This window comes from Bos indicus x Bos taurus, chromosome 23, assembly GCF_003369695.1.
Source record: "Bos indicus x Bos taurus breed Angus x Brahman F1 hybrid chromosome 23, Bos_hybrid_MaternalHap_v2.0, whole genome shotgun sequence".
Classification (NCBI taxonomy): domain Eukaryota; kingdom Metazoa; phylum Chordata; class Mammalia; order Artiodactyla; family Bovidae; genus Bos; species Bos indicus x Bos taurus.
The window spans coordinates 21693224-21718559 of record NC_040098.1 but is presented as its reverse complement, the minus strand read 5'-3'; the positions used below and the strand labels follow the sequence as shown (position 1 = coordinate 21718559).

Below are 25336 nucleotides of genomic sequence, written 5' to 3'. Positions count from 1 at the left end.
CTTATTTCTTGCACCAGATTAAAGTCATACCAGGTTGAGGAGAACATTTTCAAAATATTAAGAATTGCTTTCCTTGTTGTAATTGTCTTATTTCACTTATTTAAAAATTTCTTACATTTGTACACCTAAACTTTGAAATCAACACTTCATAGTAAGCTTGAAAATTTTTTCAAAGAAGAGTTTTGGTGGTTTTGGTAACATTTAGGGATAAGGGGGGAAAAGGTCTTTTTTATTCATTTACATAATTACCACTTCTGGCATTCTTCATTACTCTGTGTACATCCAAATGACAACACAGGATCATTTTCCTTCTGCCAAAAAGAACCTCTTTAAACCGTCCCTGTGTGGTACATACAGGTCTACTGGCAAAGTATTCTCTCAGATTTTATCTCCAAGTTTTAATTTTGCCTCCACTGCCTGAAAAGTAATTTTGCTAGGTAGAGAATTCAAGGTTGTCAGTTATTTTCTTTCAGGCCTTAGGTTTTTCTCTTTATCACTGCTTTTCACAGAACTTATTATGATGTGTCTTGAGGTGATATCCTTTCTGTTTTTTCTGCTTGGAGTTCACTGAGCAGCTTGGATTTGTGGGCTTCAAGTTTCTTTCAAATCTAAAGATTTTTCAACCATTATTTCTTCACATTTTTTTTTCCTGTCCCTTCTCTCTCTCATTTCCTCAGGGACTCCATTCACACATAAGTAAATCCATTTTCTTTCTGCTGCCTGAAAACTGCTTCTAGATAATAAGCTGGGGGTAACTTTAGGGTTTGCCTCATTGGTTTCAGTGATAACTTCTCTCAGTGATAACAGCCCTATGTTACCTGTTGTCCAATGTCTGAAACCACCGTTAAATGTATTTTACGCAGCTTCCTAGTCGTCTAACTCAAGAGGGCAAATTCAGTCCCTGTCACTTCCTCATGAAAAGGATTTTGAAAAAATAAAAGTAATAAAAATGTGTTACCTCCCATTTTGTTTATAAGATCAACTGATTGATTTCAGGAAATATAGAAAGTCACTAACTTATTTTAACAAAACCCTTACCTACTTGATAAAGGGGACTACAAAAGAAATAAAATAATGAAAATAATTTAGTAACAAACTTCTTACATGTGTATGTATGTGTGTGTGTGTGTGTGTGTGTGTGTGTATATATGATTCTATATAACTTTGTATGGTGAGTTTTTCATGTAGGACAGATATTATAACCAAGTACCAAAATAAACTGATCCAAGATGTGGACCTAACAATAGGTATATCACAAGACTAATCAAGAAATATCTTTGCATCTAAATTTAAAAATCTCAAATGTAAAAAAAGGAGGAGGAGAGTTGAGGATATAAAAACTTTCCATGGTAAGCCCAGACCGTGAGAAAGAGATAAAGCTATGAAGGTGTATGACATTCAGAGTCAAGAGTGTGGTTGCTACATTTAGTGAATAAAGTAGAAGATAATACCAAAAATGTCATCTGGGATCATTTCCTAACAACACTAAATACAGACCAGGATGTGGAGCAACAGGAACTCTCATTCATTGTTGGTGGGAATGCAAAATGGTGCAGACGCCACGAAAGACAATTTAACAATTTCTTACAAAACTAAACATGCTCTTACCATATGAACAAGCAATTACACCCCATGGTATTTACCCAGGTGAACTGAAAACTTATGGACACACAAAAAGATGGCACAAGTTTTAAAGCAGCATTGTTCATAACTGCCAAAACCTGAAACCAACTTCAGTAGGTGAATGGATAAACTGTGGTACATCCAGACACTGGAATATTAATCAACACTGAAAAGAATTGAGCTATTAAGCCATGAAAGGACATCGATAAACCCTAAATGAATATTACAAAGTGAAGACAATGTGAAAAAGCTATGTAGTGTATGAGTCCAACTATATGACATTTTGAAAACCACAAAACTAGGGAGAAAATTAACAGATGGGCAGCCTCAGGGGTTGGAGGAAGGGAGGGACGAAAAGCACAGAACACAGGAATTTTCGAGAGGTAAGAGACTATTCTGTCTGACAGCACAGTTATACATTTGTCCAAACTCATAAGCTGTCCAATGCCAGAGGTGACCCCCCAGTGTAAACCATGGACTTTGGCCGATGCTGTGAGTGGAGGTGCACTGCCTGTAACAAGTGAACCACTGTGGGGTGCACTGATGGAGGGGAAGGCCGTGCATGCCTAGGGCAGGGAGGATGCGGGAACTCTGTGCTTTCTGCTCAACTCTGCTGTGGTTCTGAAACTTCTAAATAAATTAAAAAAAAAAAAAAAAAAACTTTAAAAAATTAATCTGGTAACAATGTGAAATAGAAGCCAGACTAGGGACTGAAATAAGAGAAATCATTAAGAGAATACATTAACACTTTAAGCAAGAGACAAGAACAGGAAGGAGAATCAACACTGGCAGTAGATACAAAGTATTCTGCAACAGTGACAAGTCTTTGCAAGTGTCTATAACCTACTCTGCTAGATACACCACTGCAGATCTTGTGTACAAGAAGCAGGTATTAACAGTAACAAAACATGTGACGTTTTCAAACAAAATACATATTTTGGAATACCTTTCCAAGTTTACATGATAAATATACACAGTGAAAATCAAACAATACATAATAAATCACTTCCATGTTTTAGCTAAGACCTCACTCTTATACCTAAGAAAAAAATTTTTAATATATTTCAACTGGGACACTATGAAAATAATAAGTATAACTGTTTAATATTTGGTTTTCTCACACATTATTAGAAATAACTGATTAAATGCTATATCCTTACTGAAGTGATGGTATAACTTTCTCATGAATGTAAATTGGTATCAGTTTGAGTAAAATCTTAATTTCCTATTGATCTGCACAAACTCCTTCCAGAAAACTCCAAGAATTTCATAATACATAATGAACACTTGTTAAAAATCAGTGTCAGTGACTCAATGTGGAGACACATTTTTCTCTACACTGATAAATAATAATTATTTTTCTGATACTGGAAGAAATTACCTCACCTTTTTCCTCATGCTTTGTGGGGAAATACTTCTTCTCGGTACCTACCAGCTCAGGCTTTGAAACTAAAAGGGGGAATAAAGTTAATACTTTAAAAAAAAGATAAGTTTTAGAGCACAAAGATAATTATACTACTAAAAGCAAAAGTTAAAAAAATAATGTAAGATGAAAACACGGTTTACCAGAATGAGCAGTACACTGCAATCACTCTGTATCTGACCCTGAACCTGCCACTGTCCCCTTGAGTAAGGGACAGCACTATGGCTGAGCTCCTACTCTATCAAGGGAAGGTGTTCACATCCTCTGCAACACCACTGCTCAGGAGAACTTCCTGTACTGATGGAAATACTCTGTTTTTGTATGGTCCAATACTGACCACTGACTGAGACCTGAAATGCTGCTACTGCAACTATGGAATTAACTTTTACATTTTATTTAATTTTAATTAATTTTAAAAGCCCAGTATGACTAGTGGTTAAAAACTCTCCAATGCCAGCTTCTATCGAAAATTACCTTTAAGGTATCCTTGCTCTGAGATAAGGTTAGCAAACACAAAGCTGAAATTATGGAGGAGGGAAGGACTTGTGTTACTCAAAAAAAAAGCAAATCTTTCAAGGAAAAAAAACTGGACTGCACATCTTAAAAATCAGAAATTATGGGTTAGAATTTAAAAAAGTAGAGTCAGATTATAAAACATTAACTCTGGAAAACACTTCTAGGTACTCATCATTTATGCAACTGTTTAAAAAGGAAAAACAAAACTCTTCCAGATTGCTTAAGCATTATCACACTCTTTGAAGAATATATAAATAAATCAGTACTTGTTTGTGACACTGAAAAATGGATTGCATCTGAAAACTTATCAGCTAGGTAAATATTTAAGATTTAAGCTTAGTCAATTTTCTTAACTCAAAATGTCATAAAATATCCAAATTATTTTCAAAATCCCAATTTTATATGGTTTATACTTTTAAAAAATACTGACATATTAATACACATGAACACTCAATTTTCATAGATTTTAAAAAATTATATATAGTGTCATAGCATTTAATTTTTGCTACCAAAAATAAATGATTTACAGAAGACCCAATTTCATCATTTTAGAACTTAAAACTATAAAAAACAAAACTGAATAATCTGTTTCTTACTTACTTGGACCCTTAGCAGGTGGTGGTGGTTTCTTTGGTTTCTATTAAAATAATAATTGTGAAAACAGTAAAACACTTACATATTAAATATTTATAGTTAAATTCTGATCATAAATAATCTAAGTTACATAAATACCTCTCCTTACCCCATCCCTGCTAGAAATTATAAAATGGTAAGATTCAAGCAACTCCACAAAAGATTACAGACAAAAAATTTATCCTATTAGAACAAATGCCTCTTTGATCAAAATTCAAATATTTCAAAAATTATCACGGACTTAGATGAATTTAAAAAAGCTTAATGATGAGCAGAAACATTCTTCTTTATCTCTCCTATTTTAAGATTCCTATGCACCATTTTACCTCTCTTTACCTGGCAGGGAAAGAAAGATACTTTATTTTAAAAGAAGAGGAATACCTAATAAATACAGAGAGCTTTCACTTTTGATTATTCAGGACTCAAAAAGAACAAAAAGGCAAAGGTCTATTTTTTAATTTATTAAAATTCTCTTGGGTTTAGAAGCATTCATTCATTTTTGCCTTAAAAAACTTGAAACACATTTCTAAGTTTGTGAATTTGGTTTTTGCAAATTAAAAATAACTGATAATCAATACTCCATGAACATCTAATAAAAGCCAAAAAAAGAAAATGAGCTCATTAACAAGAGTATAAAGTGTGTAAAAATAAAGCACACCTGAAGCCTGTTGAATTAATAATGAATGAAATTTAGCAAAGGAAGAATCTCAGACAGTGTAAGGTTTCATACATTATCCTTTTGTAATTTACTTTAAATAAAAGACTGCAAAGGTTAGAGATTTCTGCACTGGCTTAAATTAAATATGGCTTACTGCCTTGCTGGGGTTTGCCAGCTCTCTGTGTAAATCTTTTCCTCTTGTTTAAAAATTCATTAATCCCTCCATAGGCGAAAAAGAGGGATCAAACTGTATAAAACTAAAAGATCATTGACTCAGTCTCACATTATTCATTGTGAGAAGTGAGATCAATACATTAAATCCTGTAAGGAGGCTAAATAAAGCCTTCTCACTGTCCCAGAAATGCAGTGACAGAGTAACAGTAACCAACAGTACCTTAAAATAAAAATTTTCCACAAAATTAAATATAATGACTTACAGTCAAGTGCTAACTTGTCTGAATAGTACAGCCAGTCTTTTTTCTTTTAATCATAATAAAGTAATAAAGTCTAAGTTAATTTTTAGTCAAAGGAAAAGAAAAACAGGAACAAAACACAGAAGTGATACACTGTTTTGTTTCACCATAATTCAAATAATTTTTACCTGATTATATAAATCTGAAATTCCTGGAAAACTACTCAGTAACTATGTAAAAACTTGTTTTTTTAAGAAACACTGGTAAAAGGTTTTTTAACTTATCATCATCACTAAAAAAGAAAAGCTTACAGGAAAGTCCTTATCCAGTTCATTTATCTGAACAGCAAAATTGTCTGGAAATACTCCTTCTTTACCATTCAGTTCACCCTTCCACCAGCCAGTTTCTCCAGTCTCCTAAACCGCAAAATGAAGAATAAAAATAATGGTTATGTCTAAATAAGAAAAAAAGTTAGCAACAAAATAAGAAAACACTGAATTCCATTATTTTTATAAAGAAAAAATAAAGACCTAAAGCAGACTTTGAGATCCTACTAAAAAAATATATTTCCCCACAATATGAGGGTAAAAATAATTTCCAATACATCAGTTATAACAATAGACAATAAACATTTGCTTAAAAAAAACCTTTCTGCTCACTTACTATATGCCAGGTTCTCAGGTCACAACAATAAATATGACAAAGTCCCAGGTCTTTCACAGTTTACCTTCTAGTGTGAATGCAAGACTACTGAAAAAATATTTCTATGAATACATTAAGTTACTCACTGAAAAACTTGCGAAGTGTCTTACCTTACTTATCAACTGTATTATCTCCCCCTCTTTAAAAGTCAGTTCATCTTCATTAGTACCTTCATAGGCAAATAGCGTTCTACAGTATTCCTTAGCTAAAATGAAAAACGTAAATAAAGTTTACATATAAATTACTTCTTTCAACAAATACTTATTAAGCCTCCATTTTGTCTTAAGAAATGAATACTAGAAGCTTTTAGAGATGGTTTCAATAATTTTAGCCAATTTACTTCATGCTGAATTAAATAACAAGTTTCATTAATCATTCATTCAAACAGTTACTATGTGCCTACCTGTTCCACGCACAGTTCTAACTGTACTGGATATATCAATGAATAAAACCTCCAAAAATCTCTGACCTCATGATGTTCACATCTAGGAGGATTTAATACTCTGATGAAGTAGTACAATGTAACAAGTGTCTTCAACAAATCTAATAATATATTTGAGCATGCTTCACTCAACATGAACATTTCATTAAAAAACTTACCTTTAAGTTTACCTTCAGTGTCTGTTTTTGTTATCTCCACACTCTGAGTTTTGGATCCTAGTGACGGTGTGATTAAAGGCTAGAATAGAAAGGACAGTATCGTCTACTTTAAGTTATAACAAAGCTAATAAGGTTAAACAAAATTTCCATTAACAATTATCTAGCTTTCCCTAACAGTACTTATAGCCAGATTAGTAATATAACTGAAAACTCTTCCATGAAAATGATAAATATCTGAAAAGCTATTTAAATGATAGTCTAGAACTTCTAGTTTTAAAATGCTGTCTTAAGGATAACAAACATACTCTGATACCCAAAATGCTATGATTTTAGAACCTCCAAAACAAATAAAAACAGCATTTGAAAATGTACCATGTACCAATCTCTAAGCTAATAAGCACTTTACACGCCTTGCAATTTAATCCTCAGAACAATCAGAATAAAGTAGGCACTATCAGTCACCCTTTTTATAAGTTAGAAAGCAGTTAAATAACTTGACTACAATAAAAATAATTTAGCAGTGCAGCCCAGATTTGAACCTTCAAAATTCAACTCCAGAAGGAGGGCTCTTAAACGACAGAACTGAACTTCCTAACCATCAGAAAAGAAAAGAAAGTCTTTATACTTACTTCAATGCTGCTATCAGAATGAAAACATTTAGGTAATGTTACAACCCTTGTAACTATATAGTCTAGTGGACAATTTTCCATTGTAATCAACTACAGTAAGCCTTTCATCATGTCTTAGTGTTTCCTTAAGTTCTCTCCTCAGAAGTAACACTACATTTGACCTTAGATTTCATTAGTTAAAAATCTGAGCATACTGCTAACTGGTAATATCATTGTACATTCTATTTATCTTTTAAAATACTCAACTTTAATTTCTCCTAACTTTTCTCCATTATATCTTCCAATCTGGTGTTGCCTACAAACACACATGCGCTCCCTACTTTATCAATTCCTAGGTCAGTGATCAAATCAAGTCTTGGAAGGCCATCTTACATGGTAATCCTGAGAATACCCTCACTTACAACAACTCTTTACTGAACATTATCAATGGCAAAGGAGGGGCTTCCTTGGTGGTTCACTGTTGAAGAATTCGCCTGCCAATGCAGGGGATACGGGTTCAATCCCTGGTCCGGGAAGATCCCACATGCCATGGAGCAACTAAGCCCGTGCACCACAACGACTGAGCCCACGTGTTCTAACTTCTGAAGCCTGCGCTCCTCAAGCCTGTGCTCTGCAACAAGAGAAGCCACTACAACGAGAAGCCTGTGCACCACAACTAGAGAGCAGCCCCTGTTCACCCCCAGTAGCAAAAAGCCCACACATCAATGAAGACCTAGCATAGCCAGAAATTTTTAAAAAATGGCAAAGAAAAGATTACCAGTGTAATCAATAATCAATCAATAATCATCCTAGCATAGCCAGAAATTTAAAAAAAAAAAGGCAAAGAAGATTACCAGTGTAATCAATAATCAATCAATAATCATCCTAGCATAGCCAGAAATTTAAAAAAAAAATGGCAAAGAAAAGATTACCAGTGTAATCAACAATCAGATAAAGTTATTCAACATAACCATAAGCTTTAGAGTTAAAAAGGGACCCCAGATCATCTAGCCTAATATCCCTCATAATACAGACAGTGCTTCTAGACATTCCTAGCTGTTACAGGACTATATAGCACCATCCCAAAAAGAATTCTAATCTGTACCTTTAAAACCAAGAATGAATTAGGCCCATAATCCTAATGTCAGACAGTCACACAGCTAGGAGAGGGCAGAGGAGAAAGTGTAAGCTCTCTTTCCCGAACCTAACTTATTATTATATAGGAAAATATGTAACAGGCTGGGAAAGGAAGGAAAAAAAAAAGTTGAAACTAACCATTTTAGGAGAAAACTTCAGAATATATTTCACCAACCAAAACAGTCTTAATAGTGAAATGTAACTAAAAAAGACAAGTAAACACTAAAACATTTTCAAATATTATGAGTTAAAGAAGACACAACAAAGGAGAACCAGAAGGGAAACAATACTTTAAAAGTCAAGGGACAAGCCTCCTGAAGTTAAGTACTCAAACTAATCTTCAAGGTGTTAACACCAGAAACAAGACCTGAAGTAAACATCCTAAAGACTGTAGCTATTTCCCCCCCAAAGTAAAAATTTAATGATTTATTTTAAAATCTCTTATTAGATGGTACATTCTCTTTATTTCACAATGCCAGTGAAATGCTAGTAAAAAATAAAGTTCTCCATACATCTAGGGCTAATGATTAGTAGATTTCACCACTATTAACAATCCAAAAAAAAAAAAAACAATCCAGAGAAAAATTAAGCAAGGCCTAACTTAACTTAATATCTCACTGTGAATTCATTTTAAAATGGCCCATTTAAGGGCTACTTCAAACTGAAAGGCAAAACATAATTTTAGCTTTAAAAGGAAAACAAAAATGTATTTGCTTTTATATTTTTACATTATAATAACTAAAAACTTAAAAATTTCCACTAAGAAAAATTTGTGTTAAATTTACCCCCCATCCAATTTTATAAGAATCAAATGTAAACATTAAAGGAAGTCACTTAAGCTTAAAAAGTTTCTCACAGTTTCTCATTCATAACCTATCACCAGCAATCTCAAAAAAAAAAAGGAAGCAGAATTGCAAACTAATTGTGACATTTTTAAAACTGCTTAATGAGAGAATGAAGGGGGTTAATCTAAGGAAAGCACATCACTACTACCTTCTCTGGTTTTTTCTCCTCTGTTTCACTACTGGATGTTCTTGTTCTCAGTTTCACAGAGCCTTCTTTAAAAATATCTCCAAATCCAATTCCTCGGATTTTCTTTGGCTGGGTAACTGATCCAGGTGCAGTTTCAGTCCCGTTCCCCAGAGAGAAGGGTAAAGGTGAGGTAGGCCCAGTCAGAGCAGTTTCTGAAAGGATAACTGGTTGTTAAAGAATGACACCTAAAATCACAAAAGCCTTGACATTCCACTTCCACAGGATTTATATCCTATACCTCCTAATAAAAAAATGGTAGAATAAAAATAAAATTGCTGAGTAGTAAAACTATCCTAAGCACTTTATACTGATTTTTTTTTCCTATATTTAAGAACAATTTTAGGTATTTCTAATTCATAAAAGGCCAATCAGAAATGCAGGAAATCACAGTATATCAGTTTCTTAAGAAGAGTACGTCAAAATTTACAGCTCCTTTACAAAGATGACACAAGACACAAACGGTAAACGTGCACGATATGCTCAGTGAGCATTCAATGTACTGAACGAACAAATACATCAATGCTGACTTAGTTAAATAATAATGTTTATATTTAGAATTTCCCTTTACTCACTTCCATTTTTAAATTTCAGATTTGGGAATACACTGGATCCATGGGAAATGCCATCAAACCCATATACCACTGCTCATATTTCTCACAGGGGTGAAAGTACATGAAAAGACAGTTTTACAGGCAAGGCAAAAGGACACTCTAAACAACAAAGGCTAAGAATATTCGACAAAATGAAAGGGCAGTCACTTTATTATAAAAACTGAAATATAACACTTCCCTAGAAAAGCAAAGCTTTTCCTGAAATTGACTACTAAAAAGATATTAATCTTGAGGTTTTTATATAGAAACCACTAAGTAATAGAATAGATTATAAATTTACCATGTTCCTATTAAAAAATATAAAAAGGGGCTTTCTTATACCTTTTATTCCACAGTTCTTCAATGAAAACAGAGGGCATGAAAATAAATTATTCATAAAAGCTCAGGTAATACTGTCTACCTACTGTCTAGAGTCAGAATTATCTTCTTAGCAGTAATAGCCAGAGTTTAACTGGTCAAACCACAACACATCCCATACACTTCATTCTATCTATTAAAAGAAGGAGTGTAAGCAGCAGCTATGTAAAATAAATGCAGTGGATATGGCATTCCAATACTACAAACAAAACAAAAAAACATATTTTATAATGTACAGTTGGTAATTCCTGTAACAGTTACCTGAAATAGATGCTATTTTACTGACTGAAGAAGACTGTCAAAACATCAGTTAACACAGAAGATGTTATATTTCATTCTCTAAGACCCAATGTGTAAGATACCAAATGCTTAAATTAAAACTCAAAGGACATCATGTCTTCAGTAAAGTTCTAAAGATCCTATAAAGTGCTCACTTCTTGGTACTTACATCAATATGCAAAATCTTTCTGCCTGAAAATTCGAGTTTTAAAAAAAGGGAAATTACAGTGTACTTCAACCACTGACTTCCCACCCCATAATCACAAAGCTCCACATTTAGAATGCACTGTTATTGTAAAGGGGTTAAGCAAGCAAGGAAGTACATTTTTAACAGATATGATTCTGCAAGGTTACTAAAATTCAAATAAGGCTGAATAGTGCAAGGAAATGCCCAAAGTATTATAATTATGAAGTAATGAACTACATCCAAATTTAAATTCGATTTTCTTTTGCTACTGATCCCTTATGGACTTTGAATTTCATACAATATTTTAAGGGCTCAGTTTATATGGCATCATAAAGACTATTTCACTACACACTTTAATTCACACTAAATTCTTTTTTTTTTTTTTCACACTAAATTCTAACATTAAAAATAAACATCAATAGATACAATATCTATGACACTTAATACCAATATGTGCCTGAAGTAATTCAGGGGACAGGGTGCTAAGTAGTAACTGTCCCTCCAACATTCCTATGTTGAAATCCTAGCTCCCCACGTGAAGAGGTGGGCCTTCAGAGAGGTGATTAGGTCATGAGGGCAGAGCCCTCACGAATTCGATTAGTGCCTTACAAAGAGGCTCCAGACAGCTCCCCTGCCTCTTCCAACTTGTGAGGACAAAGTGAGAAGTCAGCAACTATGCACCAGAAAGGAGCCTCCATCTTGGACTTCCCAGTTTCCAGAACTGTGAAAAATAAATCTCTGTTGTTTTGAATGCTACCTAGATTGTGGTATTTTGTTACAGCAGCTCTAATGGACTAAAACAATAGTCTTCGTATCTTGACTCTACACTGTCTTTGAAATAAAAAAGCAATATCAACAACCTTAAGGTTGTATGTCTATACCTCATTTTTATGAATCTATGTAACCATTATAAAACTGCCAAATAACACGAATGTACAAGTGTGAATTCCTGAACATTTTCACTACATACTTTTCTATAAAGAAAAATATCTACTTATCCCTATGCCACCACTTATGAATTTAATATCTCTTAAAAAAAAAAAAATCTCTCCTAAATCCCTCAGCAGTTCACAGATGCAATTCCAAGTTTGGGGATAAAGCTTTTTTGATTATACTTTTGAATGGTCTCTAAATGACAAGGTCACAAAATAATTAAATTACATTCTGGCTGCACATGGAAAACAAACTCTATTAAGTGATACAGAAGATCAGAGGAAGAGTCTTTTAAACTCCTAATATTTCAGAAGTAGTCAGGCCGTTTGCAAACTCTGATCACAACTGTATATAAGTAGACCTTCAGTGGGAAGAAATCAGGTAACGTAAGCAGTATCGTTTCATAATAAGGGTAGTATAAGTTTACTTTGGGTTGAAGCAGACATCAGAAGGAAAAATAGTAAATTACCTAGAAGGGAATAGCTATCCACTTTTGCCTGGAGAACCCCATGGACAGAGGAGCCTGGCAGGTACAGTCCATGGGGTTGCAAAGAATCAGACACAACTGAGCGACTAACATTTTCACTTTAAGTCCTTGTCATAAATTGCTTTTTTTAAAAGTAGATAAACTAAAGCTCATAGTTCAAAAAGACGAGAGACTAAAAATATACAAAATGAACACTAGTCATATACAAAATTTGTTTAAATCTATTCAAATTTTTAAAATAGTCTACCTGAATCTTCCTGGGCTTCATGAGTGTCATCATCTGTTACCTCTAATTCTTTCACAAAATTGGAGGGAAACAGTCCCAACTTGTTGTTCAGGGTTCCACTCCACCAGCCTTCTTCTACCTGAAAGAGTTCACAACTCAAAAATAATAATAGTTTCTCTTAAGTTTTCACTTCCCCCACAGAAAAATTGAGCTACAGAAATGAACAGGCACAAAGTTAGTGGTGCAAAATAATCCCTTTAAATCTATAAGAAAAAACAAAGGGGAAAAAAATTTTTAAGTAGATTAAATCTATGTGGATTCAATTACTCATACACGGATTAATCAATAGCACTCTGCAACCCTTCCACAATGAAATCTTATTAATAAATCACAGAACAGAAACATGCCATCCAATCTGAATTCTGGACACACATAACTAACAAACCTAACAAAACAGTGTTCTCTGCCACAAAATTTGGAATGCTGTGTCCTGCAGCAACAGGAGGTAAGCCAGTCCCTTATCTTGTGTGAGTCCATCTCATTCGTAAAATGGGGATAAAAATTCCTATCTCCTTAGGTTGTTCAGAAACTTAAATGAAATAATAAGTTTGAAACACTCAGAATGGTGCGTCAGGCATAATATGAGCTTGATGAGCACTGTTATTATTGCCACCTGGTAGCAATAAACCAGAACTGCCTTTTATAAACACATTGGAATTTAACAAAAACTAGCGATAAATTACACGTTATCAAACAAAATCAGCTGCGGTGGCAATACTTGATATCAAAATATACACTCTGAAAATGGCATCTTTAGCTGCTAAATAACACTTTGATATTCCTTTAATGATAAAAGTAGATATATGAAAAACTATTTTTGAAATATTTTAAAATCTTATTCTAAGATATTAAAATGAGGCAAAGTGTTTTGGGGTTAATATTTGAATGTGATAATTCAAACAAAACAAAGCTTTTACATTCTGCTTGCAAACATCTCTGCTGTGCAAAAGGTAAAAATCCTTCTGTTTTTATGGCTTGTGTCTAAAGTGAATTCAGAATCAAAGAAAGGTTTATATGCTCAGCTACTTAGATTACATCAATTTTAGCTTAAAAAAAAAGAGCTTATTTTATTTTTAAAGTCAAAGATACAAATTCGGTACACAAATATTAGGCATAGCAAGGATGAATAAAGCTTTATTTCTACAATTAAACAACCTTCCTTTAGGTCATTAAAGATCCACTTTAAAATCTGTATCTTAAAAAAAAAAAACTGGCAAAATAAATTTTAAAAATTAGTATTCTTACAAAGCATTTTTCTAATACCCAGAGCATTAATTCTAATTGCTTGCTGCTTTATCTCTAACATGTGTTTTCCTTACCTCTTCACTAATATCAATAATATCTCCCACTTTAAGCTCCAGTTCATCCTCATTTTGTGGAATGTATTCAAAGAGAACTTTACACTGACGCTTCTTGGTCTCTAAAGGAAGTCACATAAAAAAATTAAGAAAGACCTTTAAAACAAACAGTAGCAGCTTTATTTACACACTGTGTTTACTGTCACAGGATTTGTGTGTATGAATGAAAACCGAACATGGACACATTCTCAACAGCACCGTTATCTGTGCCATCTGGCTTTCCACCTGGCTCCCCATCCTAGAAGTGCTTCCTTCTCCTAAAATGAATTCAAGCCAACTGCAAATAAGGTAGCTCTCAGAAATGAAATCAGATCCAACTGATTATACAAAAGTAAAATTTCCACTGCCAATTTGGGAACTAGAAACACAGACTTTAGACACTATTGGCATAACAAATTTATCACAGACACGTCCTTCGAACCAGTGATTTTCAGACTGCTTCTTGATCAAAATCTAGGAATATTTTAAGGCACTAAGTCAAGAGTATCTGTGTTTAAAAAAAAAAGATACAATGCACAAATCTAAAATGTATTTTATCTTATTTAATAATTTTTCTGACAAAAACACAAGTGAAGACAAAAATAATTTCACTGTAGCGTTTTAAACAAGCTTCATTTATTCAGAAAAGTAATGATTATATAATGTAGGACTTCAAAAGATGTAACTTGATTCTTTTTAATGAATATCAGTATCTTTTTAAATAATTTAAAGTTAATAAAGAGTATTAATTAGCTCCTCTGCCCCTAAGCATATGTCAATTAACTTCAAACAACCTAGTGATATTTTAATCAAAAGCTTTGTTTTTGTCTTGTCTTTCACACTAGCATAATTCTCCAGTTTTTTTTCCAAGATAGTATGCAAAATTATTTGCAAAGGAACTTCTCATTTTTAAAAGGAAAATCCACATTGGATAAAAATATCTAAATAGCCCCTACCATTGCCACAAAATGTGAGTCATTTATTTAAAAAAGAAAATTTTTTTTGTATGATTCTGTATTTTTATACAGCTTACTCTTCAGTTAGAATGACTGCCTATAATGAACTTTTCTATTAGTTGGCAACACAAGTTAAGCAATTTGGAGATTCTTCACATTTCAAATGGCACATACAATGTCTACCCATACATACTGGTCAATAAATATTTACTGAATTTCTAAAATGTATCAGAACCTTTGCTAAGCACAAAAGAAAAGAAATTAAAGAGTAAAACTGTCAATAAAAGGATGTGTAGCATTCAGTCGATTTTTTTAACTAGTATTTTCTTAACGTAAGTAACCTCCATACAGCTTTTTAGAACTACAGAGAAATTAATGATAAAGTATTTCTTTAAATCAGTATTTTATAAGTAAAGCTATTAATAAGCAAGCAAATAAAGAAGTGTAACAACAAAGGCAGTGACAAATTTTTATGTACCAATATTACTCCAAGTCCTTCATAAATACTTCCCACACAAAAGAGCATAAAAACTTGCTAAGACATATTTTATCAAGGAGAAACAGGAACTCCTTCCCACTGTATCAGGCTGCTTTCTTCACAGATTAGAGTGCTTTACCATAACTCATGTACCCTAGTCACGTTGGATCCTTATTCTCTGAAAATACCATGGACCTGCTTATCTTTATGGGTCTTTCAAAGGCTGCAATTCTAACTGCAATGCCATACTCTCCAATTTTTATGTGAATGATATGTCCTACATAAAGAAGAGCTTAATGACACTTTATTTGATGACTTGGGTACAGAATTGCCCTTTCATTTGAATCTGAACTGCACATTATGTATGTTTCTAGTCATCAAGCAAAGAGCCAACTCATTGGAAAAGATCCTGATGCTGGGAAAGATTGAAAGCAAAAGGAGAAAAGGGCAGAAGAGGGTGGTTAGATGGCATCACCAACTCAATGGACATGAATCTAAACAAACTCTGGGAAAGAGTGAAAGATGGGGCAGCCTGGCGCGCTGCAGTTCATGGGGTGGCAAAGAGTCAGACGTGACTTAGTGACTGCACAACAACAAGTACGGTTCTTAATAGTATAAAATACTGCAATGACAAGTACAGACATTTACAGAGCATTTCTTATAATATTTACTTAACATGTTAATACTCTGAAAACCCTATAAGGTAATTATTACTATCATCCTTGTGTTAGAGTAACTTGGCATTTTCCTCTGTTAAATTGTGAGTTTTGAATCATTATCCATATCTAGTTTTTATTTGGCAGATTTGACTGTCCACATTAACACTGCTCTTATGGTCTTCATACCCACAGGTATTACAGTATTCATCACATGAATGTCAAATAATTTCAGAAAAACCTTTTCGAAATATTTTTTATTTTCAAATGTAAGTCATCACAAATGGGAAGTATTTCATGGTTCTTAAAAAAAAGATCTAAATATTTAGATCAAACAGAGTTCTTAAGTACTTCTTATATTATTTCTCATTTAAGAACACTTTTAATTTTTTCCATCAAATGCTAAAATGAAGAGCATATCATACTCAGAAGTTAGAAGCCTGAATGCCAAAATTTCAGCGATAGCAACAAAAAGATTTTTTTTTATTTTATTTTTAAACTTTACATAATTGTATTAGTTTTGCCAAATATCAAAATGAATCCGCCACAGGTATACATGTGTTCCCCATCCTGAACCCTCCTCCCTCCTCCCTCCCCATACCATCCCTCTGGGTCGTCCCAGTGCACTAGCCCCTAGCATCCAGTATCGTGCATCGAACCTGGACTGGCAACTCGTTTCTTACATGATATTTTACATGTTCTGATCCACTTTTAGTTCCATTTAGTTCTGGAAAGTAAATCGTCAAACTTTATTACAGCATTTTCTAATGTAAAAAAAATTTTTTATCAATTTCTTTCTCCAGTAAGCAAAGGCAGTCATCAAAAGTAAAGAAACATCAAGACTGAGCCATTTGCTACATGGCTGAATTTTTTTAATTTTTTTCTTATCCTCAGCAATAAAAAAATCATATTAAGCCAGTAAGTGAAAATTTTAAGCTACTCAAGATTCTACCTATACTGCTGAGATACACACTTAAGATCATCAAAATCTTAGAAAACATTATCATCATCACTAGCATGAAGAAAAAAACTCATGTACTTAGGGATGAAATATCATGTCTAACAACATATTTTCAACAGATATATAAAGCCAATATAACAAAGCAAGCTTAGGTGAAGAATATACCACGTTTAGCACACAATTATTACTTCAACTTCTCTGTAAGACTAAATTTTTCAGAATAAAATAAAAAATCAAAACACCTTACCCCATTCATATGAAAGGTTGCAGCCAGGGAGCAGTCATTTGAATGAGGTTTTATTCCCCTTCTAAGTCAGAATATTTCAATGTCAAAGAGCAGAGCCTGAACTACTAATATGCCCCTTCCTTTTCACATGTATGCTGCAAAGATGTATCATCAGTGACCATACTTTGATGAGATTCAGAAATTTATCTTCTTCAGTACTGACTCAAAATTGGGAGGCATGTTACCAAATGTTATCTGAGAATCAAACACTATGTGGATTATATTCTAGTCAACCAACTTTTAATGTATCATCATTTCTTTCTATACAACTACCAATGATTTATCAATATTAATCTCAAAGCATCTTTTGCATTCAAAATAACTAGATGGAAAAATCACTTCTGTAGCATGAATTCCCACTAATAAGGAATACAATATGCCATGAGTAGATTCATATCTGGTATCAAGGTTTTCCAAATATAAAGTGGAATATCCACTAATATTCCACACTGCACATTATATACAACTGTGATGCTGAAAGACATCAATTCTTTACTCCAAGTAAAAATATTCTACACCATTATATCTGTGCCCGATTTTACAAGGGTCTCAGCAGTGATTCCATTTGTACATGTTTTTGCTATAAAAGAGTAAATTGGTTCTATTCTATAATTTTAGCAACTTTTTACAATCAACTTTGTCCTGGAAAATTTTCTGTGCTCAATCTAAAAATAACTGTCTTACTAAAGAAGATGCTTAATTTACATGCAATAGCAAAAGTTTCAATGGTTTCGTGACCAGACTTTGCAGAAAAAAAAATAAAGCCAACGTTTTTTGGCTTTGGAGAGAAAAACAGCTAACGATTCCAGTCTCCAGGTATCTATCATATTAACTATGTGAACTTTTCCTTGTGGTTGCTTAGTCAAAATTCAGCACACATGCAGATTCACTTGTCTTGGCAGAGATTTGAACTGAACCTTCACAATGCAGTGTTTATCATTATCAACCTTTACAATGGTTTGGGGTTTTTTTATATTAACAGTATTGATTAAAAGAGTATATACTACTATTTAACATTACAATGAACGACTTTGAATAACTGATCTATTTCATTAACCAAGGAAATGATGCAAACTAACGGTAACAAAAAAAATCTGATTAAAAAAAAATTAGCTGCTTTTCCTGGAAAAGTAATCTGAAAGCAAAAACAACCTGCATCCTGTTTTAAATGTTACTTAGCACACCAAGTGACTAATTTAGTCTTTGCAACACATGCACTTAAAAACAAGTTATGGAGGAACCTTAGGAAAAAGCCTAAGCCTCTTGGCACCAACTATATAATGGTTTCTCCTTCTTACAAGAAAAATGATGGACAGTGTTCTCAAAGAAGGTGAAGTTTAGTGTCCTTTCCTATTAGGAGACAAAATAAACTTGAAGTCCTTTGTCTAGCCTCCACTTAAGAAAAAGTGTGTTCCTTTATAGCTCAGTAGAGCTAAAGAAAGTAGTATATATATCTTACAACAGACAGAGATCATAAATAACTATTTTATGGGTCTAAAATTCTCCTTGTGCACAGAAATTCTACGTAGAGATTCATGTATAGTTTGCGGAAATAACTCCGTTATCTATTCCTCAATCTCCAAACAGTTTCAGAGTCCAGGACAACCAGAACTACTAAACAGTCCACCTTCGGGCAGAAGACTGAAGGCAATGTGAGTGATATCTAAATATTGTCTGTACACTGCACTCACTGGGAGAAAAGAACAACAAGTAGTACCTTTTAACTGGTCTGTCTCTGTGTCATGAAACCTGTTCATTTTTATGAAAACCTATTTTTATTTTATGAAAATAATCAAGTGTGATATAATCTAGAAAGTAGAGATTTCCCCTAACTTCACAGACAGTAGCATAGAAAGTAACAGGTTTAAGATATGAGACTATAAAAATCAAAAATAATCTTACATTTATGAAACATATATAAACAAAATTTCTTTATATTTTAGGCTACCTGGTACACAAGGTAGTAACCAGCATCAAACACAAGGGACCCCAATATCAAAGAGACTGGTGTGGGGAGTGGCGAGGGAGGGAGGGGAGGTGGGTTTAAAAAAAAAAAGAATGATCAAAGATAATAGTGGATAAATACTCATTTATAACTTATTAAATCAAACTGAACATAGTATTCAATCTCTAATGGGGCCTCAGGTTTACTATGTTAAAACACTATCTGCTCCCAGGCTTGAAGTACTTCTTTGAGTAACAGTCTTTCCAAAGACTACGTTTTTGACAACAGCAATATTACTAGTCTTTTTATTTTTTTTAAGCCACTTTTTCACCAGCAGTAAAATAAAACTCAAGAGTCTAAATGATCTAAGGTCATAAGACAGATTCAAATAGTGTCTGATTTTAAATGTGGTACTCTCCCTCTATATTAAACTCGTCTTTGGTGTAAACATATTTACACCAAATACTTCAAAGGCACTCTGCTAGGCCAACCACCTTGGAAAACTGAATATCCATGTTCAGATGGCTAACCACTAAAGAAAATGTATTATCAAATGCTTGCATCTATACTGCTTAAAGATGAACAGACATTTTAGCATCCCATTTAATATTTAATAAATAATATTCAAGTAAATTTAAGGCAAAGGATTAACTATCCAACAGAGCCTGTAAGACCAACAAGAAAACAAAGCCTTGTATCTCAATTTACAATTCCTATAGAACAGCTCATGCTGGATTTCCAAATGAAGACTGACGACATGGGCCCATAACTAGTAACTGAAGATAAGTAGGAAGTTTCTGTAGTCTGCTACAAAAGGTTGATTTTTCTTAATACAACTTATGAACAGTTAGTTATAAAACAAACGTCTATTCTGATTTAAATGAAGAAGAAAATATTATTTACATACTCTTCTTAATGGTTTTGGTTTGTGGAAGTGGCTGAATTCCTCCAGGCAGAAGTCCATAGGTGCTTATTCGTTGTACGAGATTTGCTACATTCCCGTGCCTTTCCCGCCTGATGGGCAAACTGTCATCCTTGGATTCTGTCTCTTTCTTAATTTCCTACAAAAGGGGAAATCAGCAAATAGGCAAATTAAGCTGTATTTCATTAAATTAAACCCTCAAATGCAAAATACCAAAACCAGGTACATTGATTATTATATAAAACAAAGTATCAACAGTTTGCAACCTTTTTCTCTGCCCACACATATCTAAAGAATATCACACTTTGGTTACAGCTCCAACAAAATGTTATTTATGGACACTAAAATTTCAATTTCATATAATTTTCACATGTGATTAAATACTGCTTCTCATTTCATTTTTTCCAACTATTTATATAACTCTTAGCTGGCATTCTCAGTTCAGTGACACTATAAAAACAGGTGGTATTTAGATTTGGCTCATGGGCTGTTGTCTGATAAACCCTGTTCTAAGTCACAGGTCTAAGAATATGAAGTATGAAGTTTTACTGGAAGACATAAAAGAAGACATAGGAAAGAGAAGTCATGCCATGTTCAGATGTTGAAAACTCATTATCATAAAGATAGCATTTTTCCCCTAAAATTGATACAATGCAATTGAATAAATATGTCACAGATTTCGGAGAGCAATTAAATAAAGTAGTTCTAAATTTGTAGAGAAGAACAAATGACCAAGAACAGCCAAAATACTTCAATGAAAAGAAAGTGAGGGGATTTTTTTTGTTTTAACTAAGAAATAAAGAAAAACCATACGATACTACGAATCAGAGTGTATTGGCACAAAAACAGATACAGTGATAAATGAAACAAAATCCATAAACAGAAAAACGATTTACAACAGGCAAAAAGGGAGGGAAAATATTAATCTTAAAATAGATGGTGCATGCACTGTTTCACATTTAGGCGGCAGGGAATCAAACTGGATTCCTGCCTCACACATTTAATATTAAAATTAACAGTTTCTGTTCATTAAAAGTAACCAACCACAAGAAAAAAGTAAATCCCTAACCAGAAGGTATTTTTCACAACAAAGAATCTATATCTCCAGGTGTTTATGTCTACTGCAATGTTAACGAGTTGTTACTCTAGCTGGCAGGATTTCAGATTATTATGTTTGATGCTTGCTTTTTTGTGTTTTTTTAACAAGGCATATCATTTTGCAAACAGAAAATTTTTTCATTTTGGAATATCTGTTAAATGATGAGAAACTGTGAAAACTATTAAAGTATAAATCATAGAAGATACACAAAATATTTCACACTGTAGTGACTGCTTCATTTTTACTAGTAATGTATGTAAGGAAAACAACTTCAATTTGCTACTAATAATAAATGACACACCATATGAAAACTTCAGTTTTCAGATCACAGTAAGTATTTTTCAAACTAATAAAAATATGAAATCTATGTAAAAACTAGTAGCTATAACCTCAACATGCCAAAGAGTACTAATTTTGGATTCTCCTGAACATCTATCTCATGAGCTACCTACATTTTAAAAAGATAAATATCGTATCTCTGAAAGCTATTGTTACCTCTCTGGTACAAGAGACCAAGAACCTGGCTTGATATTCAAATCTTACTCCTCTAGGAAAATAATTCCAGTTTGACCCAATGTGAGACAGGAGACAGATATCCGGGGTTTAAATCTTCATTCTATCCTGTTCATAGGCTAAATAGATATTTGTGTTATCTTTGAACAAAAATTAACCATATAAACAGGTATGATATACAAGACAATGACAATGTCTACCACTTCTAAAAATATAAATTTACAACATACTGCTCAAGATCTAGAAACATTTTGAGGACCTTCAATACTCACTGAGAAATCAAACCCATGAATATTAGATATAATATATCTTCTGAAGACAAAAGACACGAAGAGAGGAGGAAAGCAAAACAAAAAAATATACAATCTACAGTAATATGGAAAACTCAGGTTTACAGCCTTCCACATACGCAGTGCCAACTAAGCCATTATCAAAAGTACCAAGTGACTTTAGGGTCTAAGCAAAATTACAAATAAGGTAAGGTCCACTTTAGGCTCCACCCTGCTCCATCTCTGGAACCTCTTCCTGTTACAAATTACTACCACCAGATACACACACACACACACAATCTCTCTCTCTGACTCTCTCCAATCTCTCTCCCCTTTCTCTCCCCCTTCTCTCTCCCTCTCTCTCTCTACTCTAGTCCCTCATTCCTGGACACATAGTGCCTCGAAATTATTCTTTGGCTATCATCTTAAATAGCAATTTTATAGAGCACCTATGAAGGGTCAGTAAGGCTTCTACTGTTTCTTCCTTCTGCCCTTTATTTTGATGCTGTGAAAAGCGCTGAACTCAACATGCCAACAAATTTGGAAAACTCAGTAGTGGCCACAAGACTGGAAAAGGTCAGTTTTCATTCCAATCCCAAAGAAAGGCAATGTCAATGAATGCTCAAACTACTGTACAACTGCACTCATCTCACATGCTAGCAAAGTAATGCTCAAAATTCTCCAAGCCAGGCTTCAACAATACATGAACCGTGAACTTCCAGATGTTCAAGCTGGATTTAGAAAAGACAGAGGAACCAGAGATCAGATTACCAACATCCACTGGATCATCAAAAAAACAAGACAGTTCCAGAAAAACATCTACTTCTGCTTTATTGACTATGCCAAAGCCTTTGACTGTGTGGATCACAACAAACTGTGGAAAATGCTTTAAGAGATGGGAAAACCAGACCACCTTACCTGCCTCCTGAGAAATCTGTATGCCAGTCAAGAAGCAACAGTTAGAACTGGACATGGAACAACATACTGGTTCAAAATCAGGAAAGGAATACGTCAAGGCTGTGTATCATCACCCTGCTTATTTAACTTATATGCAGAGTACATCAGAGAAATGCTGGACTGGATGAAGCACAAGCTGGAATCAAGATTGCCAGGAGAAATATTAGTAACCTCAGATATGCAGATGACACCATCCTTATGGCAGAAAGTGAAGAGGAGCTAAAGAGCCTCCTGATAAGCGTGAAAGATGAGAGTGAAAAAGCTAACTTAAAACTCAGCATTCAGAAAACTAAGATCATGGCATCTGGTCCCATCACTTCATGGTAAATAGACAGGGAAACAGTGGAAACAATGACAGACTTTATTTTGGGGGGCCCCAAAATTATTGCAGATGGTGACTGCAGCCACAAAATTAAAAGACACTTGCTCCTTGAAAGAAAAGCTATGACAAACCTAGACAGCATATTGAAAAGCAGAGACATTACTTTGCCAACAAAGGTCTGTCTAGTCAAAGCTATGGTTTTTCCAGTAGTCATGTATGGATGTGAGAGTTGGACTGTGAAGAGGGCTGAGTGCCAAAGAATTGATGCTTTTGAACTGTGGTGTTGGAGAAGACTCTTGAGAGTCCCTTGGACTGCAAGGAGCTCCAACCAGTCAATCCTAAAGGAAATTAGTCCTGAATATTCACTGGAAGGACTGATGCTGAAGCTGAAACTCCAATACTTTGAGCACCTGATGCAAAGAACTGGCTCATTTGAAAAGACCCTGATGCTGGGAAAGATTGAAGGTGGGAGGAGAAGGGGACGACAGAGGATGAGGTGGTTGGATAGCATCACTGACTCAATGGACATGAGTGTGAGTAAACTCCAGGAATTGGTGATGGACAGGGAGGCCTGGTGTGCTGCAGTCCATGGGGTCGCAAAGAGTCGGACATGACTGAGCGACTGAACTGAGACTGAGAATCAGCCAGTAAATAAAATATTGACATATTAACACTGTGACATCTCTTTCCTACAAATTTCACTTCCTTTACTGACTTTGAAAATGACTCTAGGAGATGCAATGAAAGAATGAGCCCTCACTTAAAACAGTATCATGTACTGACAAAGCAAAGTCAGAAAACTAAACCTCACTGTACAAATAAGGGAAGTCTCCTACACAACAGGTAATGTCAATACAAAACCAGTCAAGAAAATACAGCGTGGATGATTGCTGTATAGATAAGAATGTACTACACATTGACTTGCTTGTTTTCGTAAGGATAAGAAAGTAGGGTAAGGAGTAGGAAGTAGTAAATTAAAGGAAAAGATGAAAAATATAAGCAAATAAGAAGCAGCTTTAAAAAGGTGGGAAGGATATAGTTACTCTTGATCTGAGGTAAAGAAGAATATTTAATTCCAATCACATTAATCAAAAAAGGTAACTTAAAAGGTTCATCAATAAAATTCATGAACCACTCCATCATGTTGAAATATACCTATTTTATAATTTGATTATCTAATCATGGCCAGTGAACGACCATGATCTGAAAATAGAAAGCAATTACCTCTAGAACATAGAAGCAAAGGTCACAAAGAATAATAAAAACCAGATTAGATGGCAGGAGCGTTCTTCTACTTCTCAGACGAAAGAGGCAGATAACTTAACCAACAAATCTCTAAACAGTTATAGTTCTGCTTATGCTAATTAAAATCTGAGACCCCCCAGTGGATGCTTGAAAACGCAGAGAACACTGAGTCTTACATATACTATGTTTCTTCCCATGTATATATACCTATGATAAAGTTTAATTTATAAATTCAACACAATAAGAGATTAACTGATAATAAAACAATTATAACAATACATTCTAATGAAAAGTTACATAAATGTGGTTTCTATCTTTCAAAACAACTGAAGAGCTATAATGCCTTCTGCATCCTAACTAAGCACTCACCGCCCCCTGTGGCAGGAACTTTTCCATCTGAGGTGAGACAGCAAAACTAGTGTGAACTCCTTTTTTCTTCTTCACAATTTCACAGACAGAAGATTCATTCTTAATGTAGATCTTAGCAACCTCAGCACACAACTTTTTCTTGTTTATTAAGCTTTCACACCTTTTCACTCATATGATTTCTGGCATATCTGAATGGTCAGCATCACTACTCTTGCACTTTGGGGCCATTATTAAATAAAATAAGGGTTACTCGCCCACAAACACTGGGATACTGAGACAACTGATCTGATAATCAAGAGGGCTACTCCTAAGTGACTAATGGGTAGGAGACTCTGGACAAAGGGATGATTCACATTCCAGGCAGAAGGGTGCACAATTAAAACACGACTTATTTCTGGAATTTTCCCAAGGATAAGGAGGGGACTACACTCAATTACTTTTAACATTCAGGATTTCCAAAAGTGTTACCTAAAACTAGTACCTTCAACTTTATAGAAGTATAAATCAGAAGATATGGAAGTGATATTACTAAAGAA

At 34.0% G+C, this 25336-nt stretch overlaps 1 protein-coding gene across 1 annotated transcript in view; it reads right to left on the bottom strand.

Annotated features, from left to right (window-relative positions):
* Nucleotides 1-25336, bottom strand: part of CD2AP (CD2 associated protein) — an 86244-nt gene that overhangs the window by 21445 nt on the left and 39463 nt on the right. The window contains exons 3-11 of the mRNA XM_027525399.1: nt 20012-20165; nt 13805-13905; nt 12447-12564; nt 9307-9497; nt 6569-6647; nt 6079-6173; nt 5578-5682; nt 4163-4199; nt 3010-3072 (exon numbers count right to left, since the gene is read on the bottom strand). Of these exons, the coding sequence (XP_027381200.1) occupies nt 3010-3072; nt 4163-4199; nt 5578-5682; nt 6079-6173; nt 6569-6647; nt 9307-9497; nt 12447-12564; nt 13805-13905; nt 20012-20165 (943 nt within the window). The remainder of the gene's footprint in view (nt 1-3009; nt 3073-4162; nt 4200-5577; nt 5683-6078; nt 6174-6568; nt 6648-9306; nt 9498-12446; nt 12565-13804; nt 13906-20011; nt 20166-25336) is intronic.